At 42.4% G+C, this 21,397-nt stretch overlaps 3 protein-coding genes across 3 annotated transcripts in view; 1 reads left to right on the forward strand and 2 right to left on the reverse strand.

The window, feature by feature from the left end:
- LOC143826281 (vomeronasal type-2 receptor 26-like) overlaps positions 1-6,245 on the forward strand; it is a 56,047-nt gene extending 49,802 nt beyond the window's left edge. Inside the window, exon 8 of the mRNA XM_077315002.1 lies at positions 6,221-6,245. The gene's annotated coding sequence lies outside the window, so the exon portion shown is untranslated. The remainder of the gene's footprint in view (positions 1-6,220) is intronic.
- LOC143825143 (vomeronasal type-2 receptor 26-like) lies at positions 332-6,063 on the reverse strand. Its single transcript, XM_077313166.1, has 4 exons — positions 5,590-6,063; positions 3,759-3,986; positions 2,059-2,185; positions 332-1,233 (listed from the first exon to the last, which is right to left on the reverse strand). Exons 1-4 carry the CDS (start codon positions 6,061-6,063, stop codon positions 332-334), a joined length of 1,731 nt encoding a protein of 576 aa, XP_077169281.1.
- On the reverse strand, positions 6,188-20,249 carry LOC143825144 (vomeronasal type-2 receptor 26-like). The gene is made up of 10 exons (XM_077313167.1): positions 20,215-20,249; positions 19,993-20,106; positions 17,924-18,215; positions 16,792-17,643; positions 15,262-15,489; positions 13,855-13,981; positions 11,909-12,830; positions 8,657-8,948; positions 6,275-6,441; positions 6,188-6,215 (listed from the first exon to the last, which is right to left on the reverse strand). Exons 1-10 carry the CDS (start codon positions 20,247-20,249, stop codon positions 6,188-6,190), a joined length of 3,057 nt encoding a protein of 1,018 aa, XP_077169282.1.
- Between the last annotated feature and the right edge of the window lie 1,148 nt (positions 20,250-21,397).

The raw sequence follows: 21,397 nt of genomic DNA on the forward strand, positions 1-21,397 counted from the left end.
AAGAGGTGAAACTTCAAGAAACATACTTTTCAGATCCAGATTCAGATACCTTTTATTGGCATAAGATTTGATATACATAAAACAAATTTAAGACAAACCAATTCCAGGCATAGACATATGGACAACAGTAAGTTAAAGGTAAAGGTATCCCCTGTGCAAGCACTGGGTCATGTCTGACCCTTGGGGTGATGCCCTCTTTACATGGCAGACTCAGTACAGGGTGGTTTGCCAATGCCTTCCCCAGTCATTACCATTTACAGGATGGAATTGTAACTTTCTAGGAGAAAAAATAAAGTAAAGGCATACATATATTCTTGACACACTGAAGTTTTTAATTCTTTCTTCTCACTAGCTGTTCCCTCTTGTTCAACTCAGGTCTAAACACAATGATGTAACATTTAGGGGAAAAGATGCAACCCAGCAACCCTGCAGTGGAAGCCAAGATAGAGAAGACCTCTACAGCTGCCATGTATTTCCCTTTGGTGCTCAGGTAGGTTGGAACAAAGGATAACCAAACTGTGCAAAACACCAACATGCTGAAAGTGATAAACTTGGCTTCATTGAAACTGTCAGGTAACTTCCTGGCCAGGAAAGCCACCATGAAACTGACACAGGCCAAGAAGCCCATGTAGCCCAAGACACAATAAAACATGGTACGTGATCCTTCATTACATTCCAAGATGATTTGTTCAGTCATCGAATGCATGTCCGCTTCTGGGAATGGGGGAGAAACTCCCAACCATACAGCACAAAGACCTGCTTGGATAAGTGAGCAGGAAAGAACCATATAATTGGCAAAGGCTTTCCCCACCAGTTTCTTCATCCTGGATCCTGGCTTCGTGCTCATAAAAGCCAGAACCACCGTGACAGTCTTTGCCAGCACGCAAGATACAGCGATGGAGAAGATGATGCCAAAAGCAGTTTGTCTTATGAGGCAAGTCACCCTCCCAGGCTGCCCAATAAATAGCAAGGCACAAAGGAAGCAGAGCAAGAGGGAGAGAAGAAGGCCATAGGTGAGGTTGTGGTTGTTGGCTCTGATGATGGGTGTGTTGTGGTACCTCACGAAGATTCCCAGTATCAAAATGGTGAGCCAACAAAATATAAGTGCCAAAATAATTAAAGTGATCCCCAGCGGATCTTCATAAGATAAGAAGCTGACAACCTTTGGAATACATGAATCTTTGTCCTTGTTTGGATATTGATCTTCTGGGCATTTGTAGCACTCAAGCATGTCTGGAAATGAAGGTAGCGGAAGTGAGGATATTTAGCTGGAATATACCTGCATTCGCCATCCCGCAACATGAAATTTTAAAATCTGGCATCAAAAACATTATTTATTATCTTGGGAATTTCCTAAATTATAAAACTCTTAACTAATGTTGTCTCTAAGTAGTTTAAAATCATCTTCCCTTCCTCTCCTCATTATAGTCGCCTTGTGAGGGAGGCTGCTAGGGAGGGGGTCGAGCGCAGGGGCCGGTCCTATCAGGGGGCAGGCAGCTCCCTGATTGGCCTGTATTCAAGCGTGGACATTCTGGACATGCTCCTCCCACAGGGGTGTTTCACAAATATATAGAGGAACAATGGATAAGGATTATTTAGATTTTTGGCCCGCTACTTGAGAGATTTGTGGTGGGTTACAATATAAAATCTCCATAAAACATATAATATCCCATCTAGTCCCATAACAATGCCAAAAGGACAACAAAAGCAGCCTGACCCAAGATTAGATGCAAAACCCCCTCCACCCCTATTTCCCACACCCATCCATCCCTGGGTGGGGTATAGTAGATGACACCACATAGCCTGAATTGGGTAGCCCTGAAGTCAGTCAAACACCTGGCGGAAGAGCTCAGTTTAATTTTGATATAATCACTTGTTTTTTGGTTGTATAGTTGAGGGAAACAGTGCAGTTTTATATTTTATGGGGATGCAACATGTTGTGAACTGGAATGTTTGAATAACAACAGAGGCAGCATTACAGATCTATCGGGTTAGTGCAAAATGAGCACCATGCTAAGCAGATTACAGCTGACTGAGGACAGAGGCATCAACCCTTACCTTTCTGCCTTGCAATCTTTCCGCTTGTACATGGAACACAATTGTAGCAACAAAATGGCTCCCCTTCCTTCCTTTTCTTACTGTAACCTGGTGGGCAGCTCTCCGTACAAAGAGAAGAAGGAAATTTCTGGTTAAAACATAGGGAAGAATACACTTTTACCATTTAGGAGAACATATCTGGATATTTTCATTTCTTTAAGGCCCAGATGTATGATAAATAGCTATTTTTGCATCAAAAAAAGATATTGTCTTGAAGTACATTGTACTTAGGCTAGATTTTCATGCTTTTAAGGATTTGTATTTCAGATGGATAGTCATATTTTGTATTACAAAGTTACTTTGGGTCCCTTAAATACCAACACATGTTGTTATTCCAGCTTAATATTTTCTAGAGAATGACCAATTATGCCCAGCGGCAGCCGGGCCGGGCCACCATCAATTCCTAGCAGTATGGCAGCATGCCCTGCTGTATCCCATGTATACATGGGGGAAGAAATCCCCCAGCACACGCAGTTCATCCCAGAGTTGTCCATGCGCAGGCAGAACTCCTGGGTATGAAAGTTCTGCCATGACTCACGATGGTGGTGGCAAGGAGGGAAGGGGGGCACAGGGGTCCCATCACAAGAAGGTAGGATAGAGGCATGCTGCTATCCCTCCATCGTTGGGGTGTAGAAATGCCCCATGACATTTTGTGTCCTTGTAGATACACCGTAAGCGTGGGGGAGGAGCTGAGCCTCAATGGCCCAGCTCTTCCATTATGCAGGGGCCTAATGCAGCCCGAAGAGCCTCTTGTGGTGCAGAGTGTTAAGGCAGCAGACATGCAGTCTGAAGCTCTGCCCATGAGGCTGGGAGTTCAATCCCAGCCGCCGGCTCAAGGTGGACTCAGCCTTCCATCCTTCCAAGGTAGGTAAAATGAGTACCCAACTTGCTGGGGGGTAAACGGTAATGACTGGGGAAGGCACTGGCAAACCACCCTGTATTGAGTCTGCCATGAAAACGCTAGAGGGCGTCACCCCAAGGGTCAAACATGACTCGGTGCTTGCACAGGGGAAACCTTTACCTTTACCTTTAATCCAGCCAGGCATCTTCTGGCCACTGCAGCATCAGTGGCTATTGCCACAGCCCATCAGAAGCCTTAACCTGGGCCTGGGCTGGGAGGGGTCCTGAATTGCATTTGAAACAAGTTTATTTCTGATTATTACTGATAGCTAGTTAGCTTTTCTCCTTGTTTTATACAGATAAGGTTAACTGCTGGCAGAGGTTCTAAATGGGACCTCCTTGACCAATTTTATAGAAACTTCAGAGGTCTTTAGGAGAGTGGAAGTCATGGTTTGCCAAACCTTTAGTGCCATTAGGTGTTAAAGAAAGAAACTTTCCCAGAAATCTGTGATTTCATCCTCATTTTTGCATGTAGTAAAAGAAACGGTCAGACACCCAATGTCATGTGGTTTTCTTGTATAGCAAATTACAATCCTGATTTGTAGTGAAAATGATGAACTTTAACCTCTCTGAAACTGTGACACAAAACACATTTTTCAGTTCTGTGCCACTCCCATATACATCCAAAGATAAACACAGAAACTTCTTAAAAATGAGGAAATCATTTCTTAAAGAAGATAAGTTCCATTCACTTAAATTCACTGTCAAGAATCATTCATTCAGAATGGAAGCACAACAAATTGTCTTTCCTCAGATCCTACCTCTTTAAAACTGCTGTGCCACATGATGGACTGGTCATGGATGGTGAGCATGTTGTCGTGGGCAGCATGGGGATCCAGTCGTCCTACTTTCACTCTGTGGAATGATTGGTTGGGGAAAGTGAGCAAGTTGACAATGTCAAATCCCTCCATCAGTTCCCTGTTCTGATCGAAGGAAATCTTGTCTCCAGCACTGTTGTTAAAAGAGATACCCCTTAGAAAGTAGTGCAGCTGAAAAGAATAAAGAAAGAAAACAAACATTTAAATTATGCAATCTGATAATAGATGAGCCATCTAGTCAAGTGCTGTTTACAAGCATTGGCATCTTCTTCCAAATGTGTCTTTTCCCAGTCCTTCTCTTTGTTCAATTTGTTGTAGCACAACACCCTCCCGTAATTTATATGCCATTGTCCTGGAGGTAGATAATGTATACCCATGAACAGAGTACCTTATTTGAAGGGGGGGTGGGGGTGGGGGTGGAGAAGAAGAAGCAGCAAAATATCAAAATTCAAATTCAAAAAACCTTTAATGGCATATAAAACATCATAAGTACAAGGGTAATTCATAATTATAATTAATTGATAAATATTACATAGTCTAGATAAACAAATAAAAGAAAATAAAATAAGCAGTAACCAACAGTAGATTCCTCCAGAATGCCCAGCAATCAGCAGTTTCCACCAATTGTAGGTGCCCCTGGTCTAGACCTGATTCTTGCCTAGCCGACCGTCCTTTTGTATCACAGTAGCCAAGAATTCGGCCACAAGTTCCGTTTGGTATCAGCTAACAAATGTCTGGTTATTCTGTCCATAGGGCCAGGAAGGTCCATCGTGATAGGGACAACAAGTCGTTGTCTAAGCCTAGAATGTGATGGGCAATAGAGTAGAATATGTGGCATTGAGTCAGGCTCTAATTGGCAAAATTTACAAAGGCTGTTCCCAATTCGTACATTGCTGTATCTGCCTGCTAGGACAGCTGATGGGAAGATGTTTAATCTAGCAAGCATAAAAGCACGACGATGGAGTGGGTTAATAAGACTTTGCATATAAGTAGCTCCCTGACCTGTGTTGGAAGCAAGGCCGAAGAAGCGGGGGGAACAAGTCCAATTGATTCCCACTTCGATGGTCTGTCTCTCAATAACACGGATTCTCTGTCTAATAATACTGTATATTTGAAACTCCTCATAATTAGCCAGAGAATACAAGTTGATACCCAGAGTGTGAATTTCATGTTGGATCTGCCAGTACCATTTTCTGTACCATGGTACAGAAGAATATCTTGGCCAGCTGCAACACCACACTGAACAATAGTCTCCAGTCCTCCCATTAAAAAGCCCGGATATGCCCGAAGTCATAGCTCCTTGGGCATAAGTTGAAAGGAAAGACTCAAAGGTATCTAGGTTCCTTCTCAGTGGAAAGCTCTCCACCTCCCACACATCTCTTGAAACAGCATACATGCATGCGTGCCCATGCATACACATATCCCCCTGTATAAAACTTTCCAGGGCAAAATGTCTTTTCGCAATGGACCAGAGCCTTATAAGACCCTTATGCATGATTCCATTTCATTTAAAAATGATATTAACTAGAACAGATAAGGAAACATTGATGAAGAGGAGCTACCAGGCAGTAAATGCAGCTGGATTAATCTCAGGTACCCCACCTCCCAAAAAACCCCAAATCCCCCAGTGCTGCTAGACTATCATCTTATTTTCATTGATATGCAGAACGCAAACTCTGCAAGGGCACTGCTCCTAGGCCCTGCTCCTAGGGAAATGGCACAGTAACAAATACATATCAGAGCTTTTGATTGCATTGCTGCAAATCACTCTGACCTGCCAAGACTGTGGATTGCTGACTTTGAAAATCCTTCGATCAACACTGGCTTTGTGTTTGTGCTGCCATGATTGCTTGGCATGCAATGCATGGGCCACAGCATAGACAGCATTGTAGATGTTGTAGCTCTGGCCAATCATGTCCATTTCAAAGAATAACCTTGAAAGACTCTCCAGCTTCTCTGCTCCGGTGCAGATTTTTTCACTTTCCTTACTCAAAAATGGAGTTGGAAATACACAACTGAAGGCCTCTTTCCAGAAATCTTTGACAAAACCATCTTCTTTTGTCCAAAAGTGCTTTCTGGCCCAAAGAAAATCCTGGAATCCGGGTACTTCATTGTAATGAACGGTGAAGGACAGAGCTCCATGGATATCTTCTATGTCCCAACTCCTTTGATAAATAAATGATGTCAACATCATTTGAGCTGTCAAAATCCACACTTTACCTTGAGGCTCCTTGGTCACCATTCCCATTGTGGGTAAATATAAGAGCCATCTTAAATGGATCATATGTTCCTCATGAACAATGACAACATTCGCATTGCTTTCCATGACCACACTGTATGTTGACTCCAACAAATCGATGAAGTCAAGAATGTTACCAAAGTAGAGTGTCTTGAATCTTTCTAAGAAGGCAAAGCAGATACCTCTGAGAGGGAAAACTGTCAGTAGTGTCTGCACAAACCTTTCTCCAATTTCAATATCTGCTGTAAGGACTCCAACCCACACCCATTTGAAATGCAGCAGCAGCTGGAGAATCCCTGCATACTCATAGGCTTCATTGGGGACCATTTTGTAGATGGACACGGATTCTGCTTTATCACTCTTCCTTGGAATGGAGCCATAAGTGAACTATGGAGAGATAATGGTTACATGTGTTATTTTTACAAGTCTGACCCTTTTTTCCGATGATCAGTTGTTCTTGATTTTCTTTATACAACCAGGTGCTCTTCATTTTTAAGGATTTGAAATGTTCATCAGAAAAGGAGGGCATGTGTCATGCTAACTAGAAAAAGAATGGAGAACGAACCTAGAATCACCATCGCAGCAACTGAATTGCATGAGAACATTCTAGACCAAACCAGAGTTCTTCTGGGCCCAGTAAAATCTTGTAAATTCTTCCCCTCTGTCCGTGTCCGTAAATGATGGGGTGGGAGGAGAAGCAATGCCATGTGTATGCTGTAGACCCTTGTACCAGTGTTACCAACACCCAGGGTTACAAGTGGAAAGCTGAGCCATTCATCCAGAAGCATCAGCATGTTCCCTGTTACTGTAGTGCTGCCTTAGAGCCTGGGGTGAATTGTTGTAATGAAAACAACCCATTGGTTTCTCTCATGCAGCCATAGCTCCTCCAGGATCTCGGTGGCCCTCTGTGTGCATTTCAAGAGTATTAAATGCGAAACTTGCTCTTAATTATGGTTGTTAGGCATGTTTTGACTCAGACATGCCGAAAATGTTACAAAAATCTAATCAATTTGTAAGTGCGGCTCCTGCTGGGCATATGAGTGAAGAACACATTGGACTTCATTCATTAGGAATGAAATGTCAGTCTTTATGAGACTGAACATTGGTGCAAGAACTGACTAAGGTCGGAGAGATGCGGGTTCAGATCCAGGCTCTGACATGGAAGCTTGCTAGGTGACCTTGGTCCAGTCAGGTTCGCTCAGTCTCTTGAATCTCCCAGAGTTGTAGGAAGACTAAGATGGTGCAAAGGCACAGAGAGTTAGCCCCCATGGGAGAGAAAGGAAGGCATAAATGAATTGAATAGATAGGTAAATGGGAGGGATTAAGGTTGAGGAGCCTCATGCACCCAAGTCAATCATGGGAGGTGCTATGCTGTGTTCATTAATAAACTAAACCTTTGCACAGGAGGCATTTTTCTGGCATCCCACAGTCACTTCCTATGATTAATCTGGCCTAATATGTGTAGTGAGAATTCTTTTACAGAGATTGACTTTTAAAAACGAAGCCTGTGTTAAGCCTGCTTAATGAAATCTACTGTAATCATTTGGCACATAAGGATAATAAACATGCATTCTGTCAAACATCTCCTCGCTAATTATTTTGTAATAGAAAATAAGTCATTTGCCATTTGTGGAATGATTGCTTGAAACGTACTAGCTGACTGGGTAGCTACTGATGCTGCATGCACACCTTATATTATACGTACTCCAGAGTCATCTGAAGTAAGGCATTTAACATATTGAATCAGTTCTGTAGGAAAACTCAGCCCCTTTTATGTTTTATATTTGATGGTATTAATAAGTTAAAAGCACTCATCATGTTGGCACATGCGGAGATCCATGCGGATAGGACTAAACATGGGGAGTGTTATCCCCAGTCTTAGGGACCCGTTCATTTACACCATTGTGGGGTAGTAGTCCAGATAACCTACACCAGGATGTCATGTTAATGGCTACAGCCAATATAAGCAAATTCATAGGTGCCATCAGGATTCTGGTCCCTAATCAAAAGGCAAGAAGTGCCCCCGACACGGATCTATATACAGTTAGAATAACACACCCCAAGCTCCAGAATAAATTTAGAGTCCAGGGGCAACTTTAAGACCAATAACGTGTTATTCATGGGATGAGCTTTCATGTTCACGCACACAACCTCTGATACAGCATATTGTACAATAGACACAGATATCATTCTATAATTGTATTGCAAGTATGTCTGTAAATGCTTCCCTTTGGAAAACACACAGGATTTCAAGATGGGCCATGTGGGAAGTAGCAGAAGCAAGTTCCCCACAGAGCCAAGTTCCCCTCTGGAAAACCTAGAGTCCCCTTACTGCCTATGAACAGAGCATTTTGAGAAGAAAAGCAAATTTGTGGAACTGGAGTTTTCTCCTCTATGGTGTGCAGGATAACTGTACAGGGAAAGTATATAGAGTGGCTCCTTCCCTCCTCTTTCTCTATGGCATCCATAGAAGACAGTTTCATGGGGCTTCCTTGACAGATGAGAGGACCTTAGTACCCTCCTTGGTATCAGACTGCCCACACCACAATGTCATATTGGGAAGGCAAAGAGGATTTGACTAATTGATCCTCTATTCTATTACCTGTGGAACTTTGTAGAGGCCCAAAATCCCTGCTATTTCGAGGGAGGTGGTAGAGTAAAGACCCCCAATGACTGCTATCAGGTTATTCTGGATCCCACACTTGTAGTTGGGGATGAATCGGTTGTAGGTTGAAAGAAGTTCCAGTGTGCCACGGTAGGTCCACCATGCGTCAAAGTAGCTGTCATATATGCTGAAGCCCAAAGTGACGTTGGGTAGGATCTGGTGATTTCTATTGATCTCCTGCACAGCAAACACCAAAGCCAAAATATTCTGGTAGTTTTTAGTCAGTACACTGGAATGAGAGGAAAATGTTCACTCAGTATAATAATAACCTCACCCATATTCTTCCACCAAGAAGCTACATCATACCCAGAAAAATACTGTAATTGCACATTTTTATTTAGATATAGTTAATTAATTAATTCATTAATTTTATAGTCCAACCCAGAGTGTGTATTCTGCGTGATTGCATTAAACTGGATACCATTTCTGCAGGTATTTGAACTAGCTGGGCAAATTATTCAAATTTGGTTTAAACTTTAAATTCAACTGAAATCACTTAGGAAACGGTGGCTACCTTTCCTTTCTGAATTCTCCCAAAAATAATTTCAAAGAGCTGAAAAGCATTTTAAGACACGCTTTTCAGAACAAAAAGAATGTTCTGAAAATATTTCATTCTATATTCAGAGCAGTATAGAAAATGTCAGTAGCCTTAAAAAAAAATCAGCAGTTAAATCCAACTCCCCCCCCCCAAAAAAAAGCAAAGCATGGAAAGAGATAAGAAGATGGGGATATGATGTGATATCATAATTCAAAACCATACATGGAAACTTGAGTGGATCACTTGATTAGCTGAATCAATTCATGTTTAAGAGCAGGAGTGCTTTAGTTTTGTTTGTGACATGCAGGGTAATTTATTAGCTGTATGAATTAGGGTTTCAGTTAGCAAGAGAAATAATGCCTTACAGGTCCTCACCAATCTGTGATTGGCGAGGGTGTTGACTGAAGTCATTCTCAGCAGAAAGCAGTATGAATTGGGAAGTAATGCCTCCTATGATGAGGTCCCCAGATTGAAAATATCTATGAACAACAGGGAGGGGATCACCAATGGTACAGTTCTCTGTCTCTTTCTTGCATGCTACATAGAGCAGTAGCAAAAGCCCCAAGGCCACATCACTAAACACACATCTTCTCTCAAGACACAGGATGCCCCGTTTCCACATTATACATACGGTCTCCAGATGTTATTCTGGAACCTGCCTTAGAAATCCTAATGAATAAAACGGCAGTGACCAGACAGCTTGACAAATGCCTGTCTGTCTCCTGAGCTTCGGATCAGAATGGTACGGTGAAAACTACTTGAGTCACTCTTTGTACTCTTTGCTTTTACGTTTTGAAAGATTGACTCGATCTATCAAGAGACTTCAGGGCTTGGAGAAATAATCACCATCATTTGGATAATTGTGCGTTGGAAGACATGGACAGAATAAGTTGGCTAACTCTTGCAAGTTCAACTCTTCTCTGCGTTGTTAGCATAACAGAAAAAGAAAATAAATTGGCTCCCAAGATGTGAAACTTCAGGAAACAATTACTTGTGACATACAAAAAGATAATTTGGATAGCATGCATAATTTGGATAGCATGCATCACCAGAAAAAGATGCTGATACTCCTGTATAGAATAATGCATCACTATCGTTTTTTATACACAAAAGGATGAAAACAATATCCCAACGGAGTATGCCTTAAACCATCATCCCTGCTGATTAAAGTTTTTCTGTCACTTATTAATCTACGTTTTATTCTTATCATATTGATACATCGTTATTTTACTTTACATCTAGCCAGACTAAGTCTTGCCCACCTTCTAATAATTAGTCACTTTTCCTTATACTGTACGAAGACAAAGAACTACATTTTTAAGTTTTCACATCCTAATATAGTCTATTGTTTCCCTTCCCTGTACAAACTCAGTAAGAGCTTTCCACTGTGTAACGAAAGCACAGTGATGGCCCTGGAAGGGTTTCCAGAATGGGAGCAAGATAAACATTTATCATAATATGCCTATATAAGGTCATGCCAACCAACCCACCCGCACCCCCAAAATGGCTAGTGATGAGCCTGGAAGGCATGGGAAGGGGAAGGGACCTATGTGAGTGAGTACACAGCTTTGCTTCATAAGCATGTTCTACATAATGGTGAAAATCCTGGGGTTTCTGGGAGCCTGGGGAATGTTTCAGGGGTTTCTAAAGGGCACAGAAGTTGAGTTAGGCAGGTATATGGCAAAGAGTTCAGACAACAGAGATTTTGCTCATTATTAAGCTTTAATTGGTCATACGCCCATGTTTTGTTTTGTTTTTGGGTTGAACAACACATCATTTCATTGCATTTTAATAATGATATAAAAAATTATTGAGCAACTAAAATGGAAACACAAGGAACATATAAGGCCATTTGTAATTGCGTTAACTGGCACTCATACTACTTCCAAGTCATTTGTAATGGAGGGAGTAAGGTTGGATTAGTGGGGCAGTCTCAGAAGAAACCCATGTACATTGCAATGTATGCACTTTAATGGTATTCATTTGCCTTGCAGGGGGAAATAGACCCACCTCAATAAAACGCTGAAACTTTTATTTCTTTGGCATGGAAAATGGCCACAGCTGTTTATTCATTGTGGGACGCGACCAAGCATGGGAGCGGATATTGCCGTTTTGTGGTCAGCCGACCACAAGGCAGATCCAATTGATAGCAGATCCCTCAACAGGTGATTCTGTTTAGAAAGCCTTCACCTGGACATCCTGCTAATCTCCGGGAGGTGGCCTCGTAGTGCGAAACCCGCATGGTGTTTTGCCTCTGGTGGGTTTTGCCTGCCATCTGGAAATGTGAGCCGTTTAACACAGCCCCTTATGGGGTTCCCCATTAAAACAGTAGGTCAGCGCAAAAGCTTGACCCCTTCTAGAAAACTCCGCTTCCAGTGCACCATCTGCAAGCTGTGACAGTTTTTCAAAATACTAAATCTAACAATCACACAACCGAAACTTTTGTAACATAACATCAAGGGTGGGAGGGTGAGTGCTGCTTCTGGCTCCAAGGGGGAAAAGAGGCTGGGCACTTCATGTGGCTCCCAGCCCCTCCCCTTGCAGCCGTTGATGTCGCTCCATGCTAGGGGAGCTGGGAAATGTAGTCCCGGCTCACCCCACAGTGTTTTCTTTCCCGCATCAGCTTCTGCCGTGACAAACGGCCCCCTCACCCAAACACAGGTGCTTGTATTGCCACTCTCCTTCTAATGAGCTGTTCCCTGTTGTTTAACTCAGGTCTAAACACAATGATGTAACATTTAGGGGCAAAGATGCAACCCAGCAACCCAGCAGTGGAAGCCAAGATAGAGAAGATCTCTACAGCCACCATGTATTTCCCCTTGGTACTCAGGTAGGTTGGAACAAAGGATAACCAAACCGTGCAAAACACCAACATGCTGAAAGTGATGAACTTGGCTTCATTGAAACTGTCAGGTAACTTCCTGGCAAGGAAAGCCACCATGAAACTGACACAGGCCAGGAAACCCATATAGCCCAAAACAGAGTAAAACATGGTAGGAGATCCCTCATTACACTGCAAGATGATTTCTTCAGTCATTGAATGCATGTCCACTTCCGGAAATGGAGGAGAGATTCCCAACCAAACTCCACAAATACCCACTTGGATAAGAGAGCAGGAAAGAACAATATAAATTGCGAAGAACTTCCCCACCAGCTTCTTCATTCTGGATCCTGGCTTGGTGCTCATAAAAGCCAGAACCACCGTGACAGTCTTTCCCAGCACACAAGATACAGCGATGGAGAAGATGATGCCAAAAGCAATTTGTCTTATGAGGCATGTCATCTTCACAGGTTGCCCAATAAATAGCAAGGCACAAAGGAAGCAGAGCAAGAGGGAGAGAAGAAGGCCATAGGTGAGGTTGTGATTGTTGGCTCTAATGATTGGCGTGTTGTGATACCTCATAAAGATTCCCAGTATCACAATGGTGAGCCAAGAAAATGAAAGTGCCGAGATAGCTAAACTCATCCCCAGGGGGTCTTCATAAGACAAGAAGCTGACCTTCTTCGGAATACATGAGTCCTTGAGTTTGTTTGGATATTGATCTTCTGGGCATTTGAAGCATTCAAGCATGTCTGGAAATGAAGTTAGTGAATGTTAGGATATTGAGGACAAAAATACCTGCATTTGCTATCCCACAACATAAAATGCTAAACTCTGGCCTCAGAAATATCAGTTCATATCTTGGGCATTTCAAAAATTTTAAAACTATTAACATAAAGCGGCCTGAGCTTACCCGGGGGGCGCCATTGAGACAGTGGGTTAGGCGGGCAGAAGGAGATGAAAGGAGGAGGGAGGGAGGAGATTCCAGGGCTCATGCATGGGAAACAGCTAGGGCAGCATGATGCCCTGGCATTGGTTGTGGGAGCGCACTGTTGCCTTTAATGCACTGTGCGCTTTGCCTGGCCTCTTTTGATGGGTTTAGCCGTCCATCTCTAGAGACCCATGGTGGGTTACAATATAACATCCCCATAAACATATAAAGCCCCATCTAGTCCCCTAACAATGCGGACATCACATTGAAAGCACCCTGAACCTTGTATCTTTTTCTTCTCTTAAAATGTCATTGTGTGCCTTTCCACCGATCCATTTTATGCTGTTTTATGTGGTAAACATTATACAGAATAGATACCAAAAAGCCTATTATTATTATTATTAGTAGTAATAGTTGTAGAAGTATTGTTATTATTGTTATTATTTAGATTTTAAGCTCACTGCTCTAGAGACTCGAGGCACATTACATTATAAAATCCCCATAAAACATAAAAACACATGTAGTCCCATAACAACCCTGACAGGATAATAAAAACAACCTGAACTGAGATTGGCAGCCTAGCCAGCCCCCCCCACCGCCATCCCCCCCCCAGGTGGGGTATGGTAGATGGCACCATGTAGCCTGAGGAGGGGCCTCATTGTTCCTAGACATGACCTCAGCCAAACACCTGATGGAAGAGCTCCGTTTAATTTTGATATCATGACTATTGTTTTTTGTTTGTATAGCTGGGGAAAACAGAGCAGTTTTATATTTAATGGGGAGGCAAAATGAGCACCATGCTAAGCAGATTACAGCTGACTGAGGACAGAGGCATCCACTCTTACCTTTCTGCTTTGCAATCTTTCCACTTGTACATGGAACACAATCGTAACAACAAAATGGCTCCCCTTCCTGCCTTTTCTTACTGTAACCTGGCTGGCAGCTCTCCGTACAGAGAGAAGAAGGCAGTTTCTGGTTATAACATAGGGAAAAATACATTATTACCCTTTAGGAGAATATATGCATGTACATATATGCATGTAAGAGCCTCTTGTGGCGCAGAGTGGTAAGGCAGCTGTCTGAAAGCTTTGCCCATGAGGCTGGGAGTTCAATCCCAGCATCCGGCTCAAGGTTGACTCAGCCTTCCATCCTTCCGAGTTCGGTAAAATGAGTACCCAGCTTGCTGGGGGGTAAACGGTAATGACTGGGGAAGGCACTGGCAAACCACCCCGTATTGAGTCTGCCATGAAAATGCTAGAGGGCGTCACCCCAAGGGTCAGACATGACTCGGTGCTTGCACAGGGGATACCTTTACCTTTACCTTTTATGCATGTACAGGCATAACTCCGGGGCAGGAAATTTCTGCTGTGACTCATAACAGTGGTGGAAACGGGGGGGGGGGGGGCAAGCAGGCATAGAGTCTCATCACAGGATGGTGGGATAGCGGCATGCCAGTATTCCACAATCATTGGGGTATAGAAATGCCCCGTTGGAACCCGCAATACAGCAAACCAAACAGGGCATTTTGTGCCCCTGCAGAGACACTGTAGATGTGGGGGAGGTGGAATCTCATCCCTTATGTATGGGCCTGCCCCAGCCACGCCTCTGCTGGCACCGCAGCAAGATAGGGAATGCTGAAGAATCTACATTGCATTGCCGTGGGTCATCAGAGGCCCTAACACGGGTCATTGGTGGTAAGGGGCCCAAATGGTCGCTTCATCATGTCTATTTCTGATTATTATTGATAGCTAGCTAGCTTTTCTCCTTGTTCTCTGGAGATAAGGATAACTGCTGACAGGCTATTCAAGAGGTTATAAATGCGTCATCCTTGTTCAATTTTCAAGAAACTTTAGGGGTCTTTAGAAGAGAGGATGTCATGGTTTGCCAAAACATTAGTGCCATTAGGTGATAAAAAAAACTTTCCTAGAAATCTGAGATGTCCTCTTCATTTTTGCCTCTAATAAAATAAATGGTCAGAAACCCACTGCAATGTGGTTTTCTTATATGGTAAACTACGATCCTGTTTTGTAGTGAGAATGATGATCTTCCCCTCTCTGGTATTATGACACAAAACATGTATTTCAAGTGTGTACCACTAATTTAAACATCCAAAGATAAACACAGAAACACCTGAAACTTCAGGAAATATTTCTTAAAGAAGATAAGTTCCATTCAGTAAAATTCCCTGTGCCTGTCAAGAATCATTCATTCAGAATGGAAGCACTATCAAGTTGTCTTCCCTCAGATCCTACCTCTTTAAAGCTGCTGTGCCACCTGATGGACTGGTCATGGATGGTGAGCATGTTGTCGTGGGCAGCATGGGGATCCAGTTGTCCTACTTTCACTCTGTGGAATGATTGGTTGGGGAACGTGAGCAAGTTTAAGATGTCAAATCCCTCCATCAGTTCCCTGTTCCGATCAAAGGCAATCTTGTCTCCAGCACTGTTGTTAAAAGAGAGATCTTTAAGAAAGTAGTGCAGCTGAAATGAATAGAGAAAACATATACATTTAAAAGATGCAAACTGATAATAGATGAGGCATCTAGCCAAGTGACCTTTACATGCATTGTCAACTGCCCCTTCTGTCTGAGTCCTTCTGTTCAATCTGTTGTAGCAGGCAGTGAACATGGGATACTTAGCATGGCACCTAACTAATAAAGAAGAAGAAGAAGAGTTGGTTCTTATATGCTGCTTTTCCCTACCCAAAGGAGGCTCAAAGCGGCTTACAGTCTCCTTCCCATTCCTCTCTCCACAACAGACACCCTGTGGGGTGGGTGAGGTTGAAAGAGCTCTGATATCACTGCTGGGTCAGAACAGTTTTATCAGTGCCGTGGCGAGCCCAAGGTCACCCAGCTGGTTGCATGTGGGGGAGCACAGAATCGAACCCGGCATGCCAGATTAGAAGTCCGCACTCCTAACCACTACACCAAACTGGCTCACCAAAATATATACACACCACCCTTCCATAATGCATATGCCATGGCCCTGGAGGTAGATAATATATATGCAATCCTATACCCCTTAAGAGAGTGCCTTATCTGGTGCTGGTCGGGGGGGGGGGAGAAGAAGCAGAAAAATATCTTGGCCCCAACATTAACACCATGCTGAACAATAGTCTCTAGTCTTCTCATGAAAGAGCCTGGGTGTGGCCTAAATCATGACACCTTGGGCATAGGTTGAAAGGAAAGACTCAAAGGTATCTTGGTGTTGGTGTTGTATGTGTGGGAAATTGGTGCTCTTCAGCAGAAAGCTTTCCACCTGCCACAAATCTCTTGAAACAGCACACATACATGCATGCCCATACATACACCAACCCTGTATAAAGTACACCTCCCCTGCCTCCCTTCCCCCGTATAAAGTTTTCCAGGGCAATATGCCTTTTCGTGAGGGACCAGAGCATTGTGAGGCCCTGATGCATCACTGGACTTACTCCATTTGATTGAAAAAATGATATTGATTAGAATGGATAAGCAACCATTGATGAAGTGGAACTACCCGACAGTAAATGTGGCAGGAAGAATATCAGGTGCATGGCAATACAGCCCCAAACCCCAAAAATCCAAATGCAGCCAGCCAGTAGAGAACACGGCGAAGGAGGCAGATTCCCACCCCTGCAGTAGTTCAACCGCCATCTGTAAGGTTCTTTCCAGTTGTCCTAATTAAATTCCACCACGGGCTGGGGCACCTTTCCAGCCAAGATGCCAAACCCCCATCCCTTCTGCTCCTCTTCTCCCCTTCTGTGGAAAAGATCACAGTTATTGCACTGCTGCATATCACTACTACCTGCCATGACTGTGGATTGTTAACTTTCAATATCCTTCGATCAACCCTGGCTTTGTGGCTATGCTGACATGATTGCTTGGCATGCAAAGCATGGGCAACAGCATAGACTGCATTGTAGATGTTGTAGCTCTGGCCAGTCATGTCCACTTCAAAGAATAACCTTGAAAGGCTCTCCAGGTTCTCTGCTCCAGTGCAGGTTCTCTCACTATTCTTGCTAACAAACGAAGGTGGAAAAACACAGTTGAAGGCGTCTTTCCAGAAATCTTTGACAAAACCATCTTCTTTTGTCCAGAAGTGCTTTCTGGCCTGAAGGAAATCCAGGAATCCTGGTACTTCATTTGAATGAACACTGAAGGACAGAGCTCCGTGGATATCTTGTATGTCCCAACTCCGTTGATAACTCAAGGATGTCAACACCATTTGAGCTGTCAGAATCCATACTTTACCTTGAGGGGCCATTGTCACCATTCCCATTGTTGGTAAATATAACAACCATCTCAAATCCATCACATGTTCCTGATGAACAATTACGACCTTTGCATTGCTTTCCATGACCAGACTGTATGTTGACACCAACAATTTGACAGAGTCAAAAAAGTTAACAAGATAAACTCTCTTGAGTCTTTCTATGAAGGCAAAGCAGATGCCGCTGAGAGGGAAAACTGCCAGTAGTGTCTGCACAAACCTTTCTCCAATGTCACCATCTGCTGTAAGGACTCCAACCCACCCCCATCTGAAATGCAGCAGCAGCTGGAGAATCCCTGCATACTCATAGGCTTCATCAGGGACCATTTTGTAGATGGACACGAATTCTGCTTTATCATTCTTCCTTGGAATGGAGCCATAAGTGAACTATGGAAAGATAAAGGTTACATTTGTGATTTTTAAAAACCTGACACGTTTTTCCCCTCGTTGATCAGTTCTTTATAAAACCAGGTGCTCTTCATTTTTAAGGATTTGAATGGTTAATCAGAAAAGGAGGCCATGTTTCATGCACACCAGCAAAAGAATGGAGAATGAACTTAGAATCACAATCACAACAACTGAATTACACAAGAACATTCAAGACCAAACCAGAATTATTCGGGGCCCAGTGAAGAAAATTTAACTAACTGATCCTCTGTTCTGTTACCTGTGGAACTTTGTAGAGGCCCAAAATCCCTGCTATGTAGAGGGAGGTTGTAGAGTAAAGACCCCCAATGACAGCTATCAAGCTATTCTGGATTCCACATTTGTAGTTGGGGATGAATCTCTTGTATGCTGAAAGAAGTTCCAGTGTGCCACGGTAGGTCCACCAGGCATCAAAATAACTGTCATACATGTTGAAGCCCAAAGTGACGTTGGGTAAGATCTGGTGATTTTTATTGATCTCTTCCACAGCAAATACCAAAGCCAAAATATGCTGGTAGTTTTTAGTCAGTACACTGGAATGAGAGTCATATGCAATGTTAAAGGGAAAAATTCACTCAGTAAAATAATTATCACATCAGTCTTCTTCCACCAAGAAGATACATCATACCCAGAAGAATACTGTAATTGCACTTTTTTATTTAGGGATTTGTTTTTTAATTTATTTATGACATTTATAGTCTGCTCCTATTGAACCAGTTGTCTTAGAGTGTGTATTATGAGTGACAGCATCAAACTGCATACCATTTCTGCAAGTATTTAACCTGCCTGTAGAACTGGGGGGGGGGATTCAATGTAAACTTTAAATTCAGCTGAAATCCCTTTGAAAACTGTGGCTACCTTTGCTTTTTGAATTCTCCAAAAATTAATTTCAAAGAGCTGAAAAGAATTTTAAAACAAGTTTGGTTGAGCAAAAAGAATGTTCTAAAAATAGCCAGTTAATTGTTTGTTTGTTTTTAAGTCACAACCAACAACTGAAAAATAAGTTGGTGGAATGATGGAGTAATGTGTTCAGGGCATTATAGAAAATGTCATTAGCCTATACAAAAAAAATCTTCGGTGAGTTAAATTCTAATTCCCTGCCTTAAAAACAAAACAAAAAAACAATGCATGGAAAGAGATAAGAGGACAGGGATATGATGCGATATAATGTAGAACCATAACTGGAAACTTTAAGGGATCACTTGATTCACTGAATCAAGTCATGTTTAAGAGCAGGAACTCTTTAGATTTGATTGTGACTTGCAGGATGATCATAGAATCATAGAATCATAGAGTTGGAAGGGGCTATACAGGCCATCTAGCCCAACCCCCTGCTCAATGCAGGATTAGCCCTAAGCATCTTAAAGCAGCTGTATGTATCAGCTGTATCAGCTGTATTAATTATTGTTTCAGAGAAAGTCCCAGATTCAAATCTTTGCTGGACTGATTTCACAAACTGAAAGTTACAGGAGGGGAAAAAATTGTTTTTTGCAGGCAAACTGGATAAAATTATGACTTCCAGTTCTACTGTGTTACTTTTAACAGGTAATTCAAATCTAAAATGACAACAGGGTGTGTCTGTCTGTTCATCTATCTATCTGTGACACGCAGAACTCCTCAGAAAATGATGTTGGTTACCACAAATGGGTAACTAGTTTAAGGATTGTCTTGCCATGCCGGTAATATTGGTAATGTTATTATTGTTTTAATGGGGTTTTAATGGGGATTTTGGGATACTGTTACCCGCCATGAGCCGCAAGGGAGTGGTGGGAAATAAATCTAATAATAATAATAATAATAATAATAATAATAATAATAATAATAATAATAATAATAATAATAATAATAATAATAATAATAATAATAATAATAATAATAATAATAATCAGTGCCAAAAAGGAAGAGAACTGGAACATCCTGGCCTGGAATAGCCAAAAAGCCACACCCACATACACAAGGACCCTAAACACTGGCCAGTGACTTCAGAATGATGGTGGGTGGGATGTAAAGTGCAAAGAAAGAAGGGGACTGGAAAAATCTTGGTCCACTTTAGCTTGCAAAAGTCAGTGATCTATCAGGGCCTGTTTTATGCAGTGGGACAGCAGATGAAAGTCAGTAAAAAGGTGTTTGTTTTTTTGTTTGTTTTTGTTATTGCAGCTCTGCTGCAGCTATGTTCTTGATTTTTTCCTCAGGTCTATTGGACATGGAAAAAAGAAGTTTCCTAAATATCCCATATTTGAATACATTGCTGGCACAGGGATGTGCAATCAATTAAACTGATACAATTTAGCAAGATCAATAATGCCTTACAGGTTCTCACCAATCTGTGACTGACGAGGGTGCTGATTGAAGTCATTCTCAGCAGGAGGCAGTATGAATTGAGAAGTAATGCCTCCTATGATGAGGTCCCCAGATTGAAAATACCTATGGACAACAGGGAGAGGATCACCAGTGGCACATTTCTCTGTCTCTCTCTTGCATGCTACATAAAGCAGCAACAAAAGCCTCAAGGCCACATCACTAAACACACACCTTCTCTCAAGACACAGGATGTCCAGTTTCCACATTATACATGCGGTCTCCAGATGTTATTCTGGAACCTGCCTTAGAAATCCTAATGAAAAAACGCCAGTGACCAGACAGCTTGACAACTGCCTGTCTGTCTCCTGAGCTTCAGATCAGAATGGTACAGTGGAAATTACTTGAGTTACTCATTGCACTCTTTGCAGTTACATTTTCAAAGATTTATGTGAACTATCAAGAGACTTCAGGGCTGGGAGAAATAATCACCATCATTTTGATAATTATGTGTTGGAAGACATGGTCAGAATAAGCTGGTTATCTCTTGTAAGTTCAATTCTTCTCTTTGCTGTTAGCATAAAAGAAAAAGAAAATAAATAGGCTCCCAAGAGGTGAAACTTCAAGAAACATACTTTTAAGATTCAGATTCAGATACCTTTATTGGCATAAGATTTGATATACATAAAACAAATTTAAAACAAACAAATTCCAGGCATAGACATATGGACAACAGTAAGGTAAAGGTAAAGGTATCCCCTGTGCAAGCATTGGGTCATGTCTGACCCTTGGGGTGACGCCCTCTTTTCATGGCAGACTCAGTACATGGTGGTTTGCCAATGCCCTCCCCAGTCATTACCGTTTACACCCCAGCAAGCTGGGTACTCATTTTACCGACCTTGGAAGGATGGAAGGCTGAGTCAACTTTGAGCCGGCTGCTGGGATTGAACTCCCAACCTCATGGGCAGAGTTCTGCAGCAGAGATAAATTAGTTCTCAAGATAATTGACAGGATATTTGCAAGGTCAAATATCTGAGAAGGCTCCTTTGCACTCAGCAACATCTTCACTAGATGTTTCTCACTGATGCACAGATACTTCAGTTTCCCATAAAACCCCCCAGATAATGATGGATCATCTGAAATTTGAGATAGTTGAATAATAGGTGGTTAAGGGAATCTGGTACAGCTTCTCTCATTTCGAAGGATTTGAAGGAAGTGTCCTCTTGATAGGTTTGAAGGGAAGATGTTTAGGAGCGCAAGGAGAAAGGCCCTTTTAAGGGAATGTTCATCTTGAAGATATAGGGACATTGATTTATAAGACCAGGGGATGTCCCAGTGGCCTGGTGAACAGATCCTGTGGGTTGATGTACATATTATCTGAATATCTTGGTCTTCTAGTCCTTTAATGATCAGCTAC

The sequence above is a fragment of the Paroedura picta genome, chromosome 16 (genome assembly GCF_049243985.1).
Source record: "Paroedura picta isolate Pp20150507F chromosome 16, Ppicta_v3.0, whole genome shotgun sequence".
Classification (NCBI taxonomy): domain Eukaryota; kingdom Metazoa; phylum Chordata; class Lepidosauria; order Squamata; family Gekkonidae; genus Paroedura; species Paroedura picta.

Bases quoted from the DNA above. Each gene is read 5' to 3' on its own strand.
- LOC143825144 (XM_077313167.1), bottom strand. From the start codon at position 20,249: ATGTGGAAACTGGACATCCTGTGTCTTGAGAGAAG. The intron at 20,107-20,214 runs GTGTGTGTTTAG...TGTTGTCCATAG, and splicing joins ATCCTGTGTCTTGAGAGAAG to GTATTTTCAATCTGGGGACC. The intron at 15,490-16,791 runs GTAGTAGTGATA...TATTCATTTCAG, and splicing joins ACAATCCACAGTCATGGCAG to CTGCACTACTTTCTTAAAGA.
- LOC143825143 (XM_077313166.1), bottom strand. From the start codon at position 6,063: ATGGGAATGGTGACCAAGGAGCCTCAAGGTAAAGTGTGGATTTTGACA. The intron at 3,987-5,589 runs GTCAGAGTGATT...TATTCTTTTCAG, and splicing joins GCAATCCACAGTCTTGGCAG to CTGCACTACTTTCTAAGGGG. The intron at 1,234-2,058 runs GTAAGGGTTGAT...CTTCATTTCCAG, and splicing joins AAAGATTGCAAGGCAGAAAG to ACATGCTTGAGTGCTACAAA.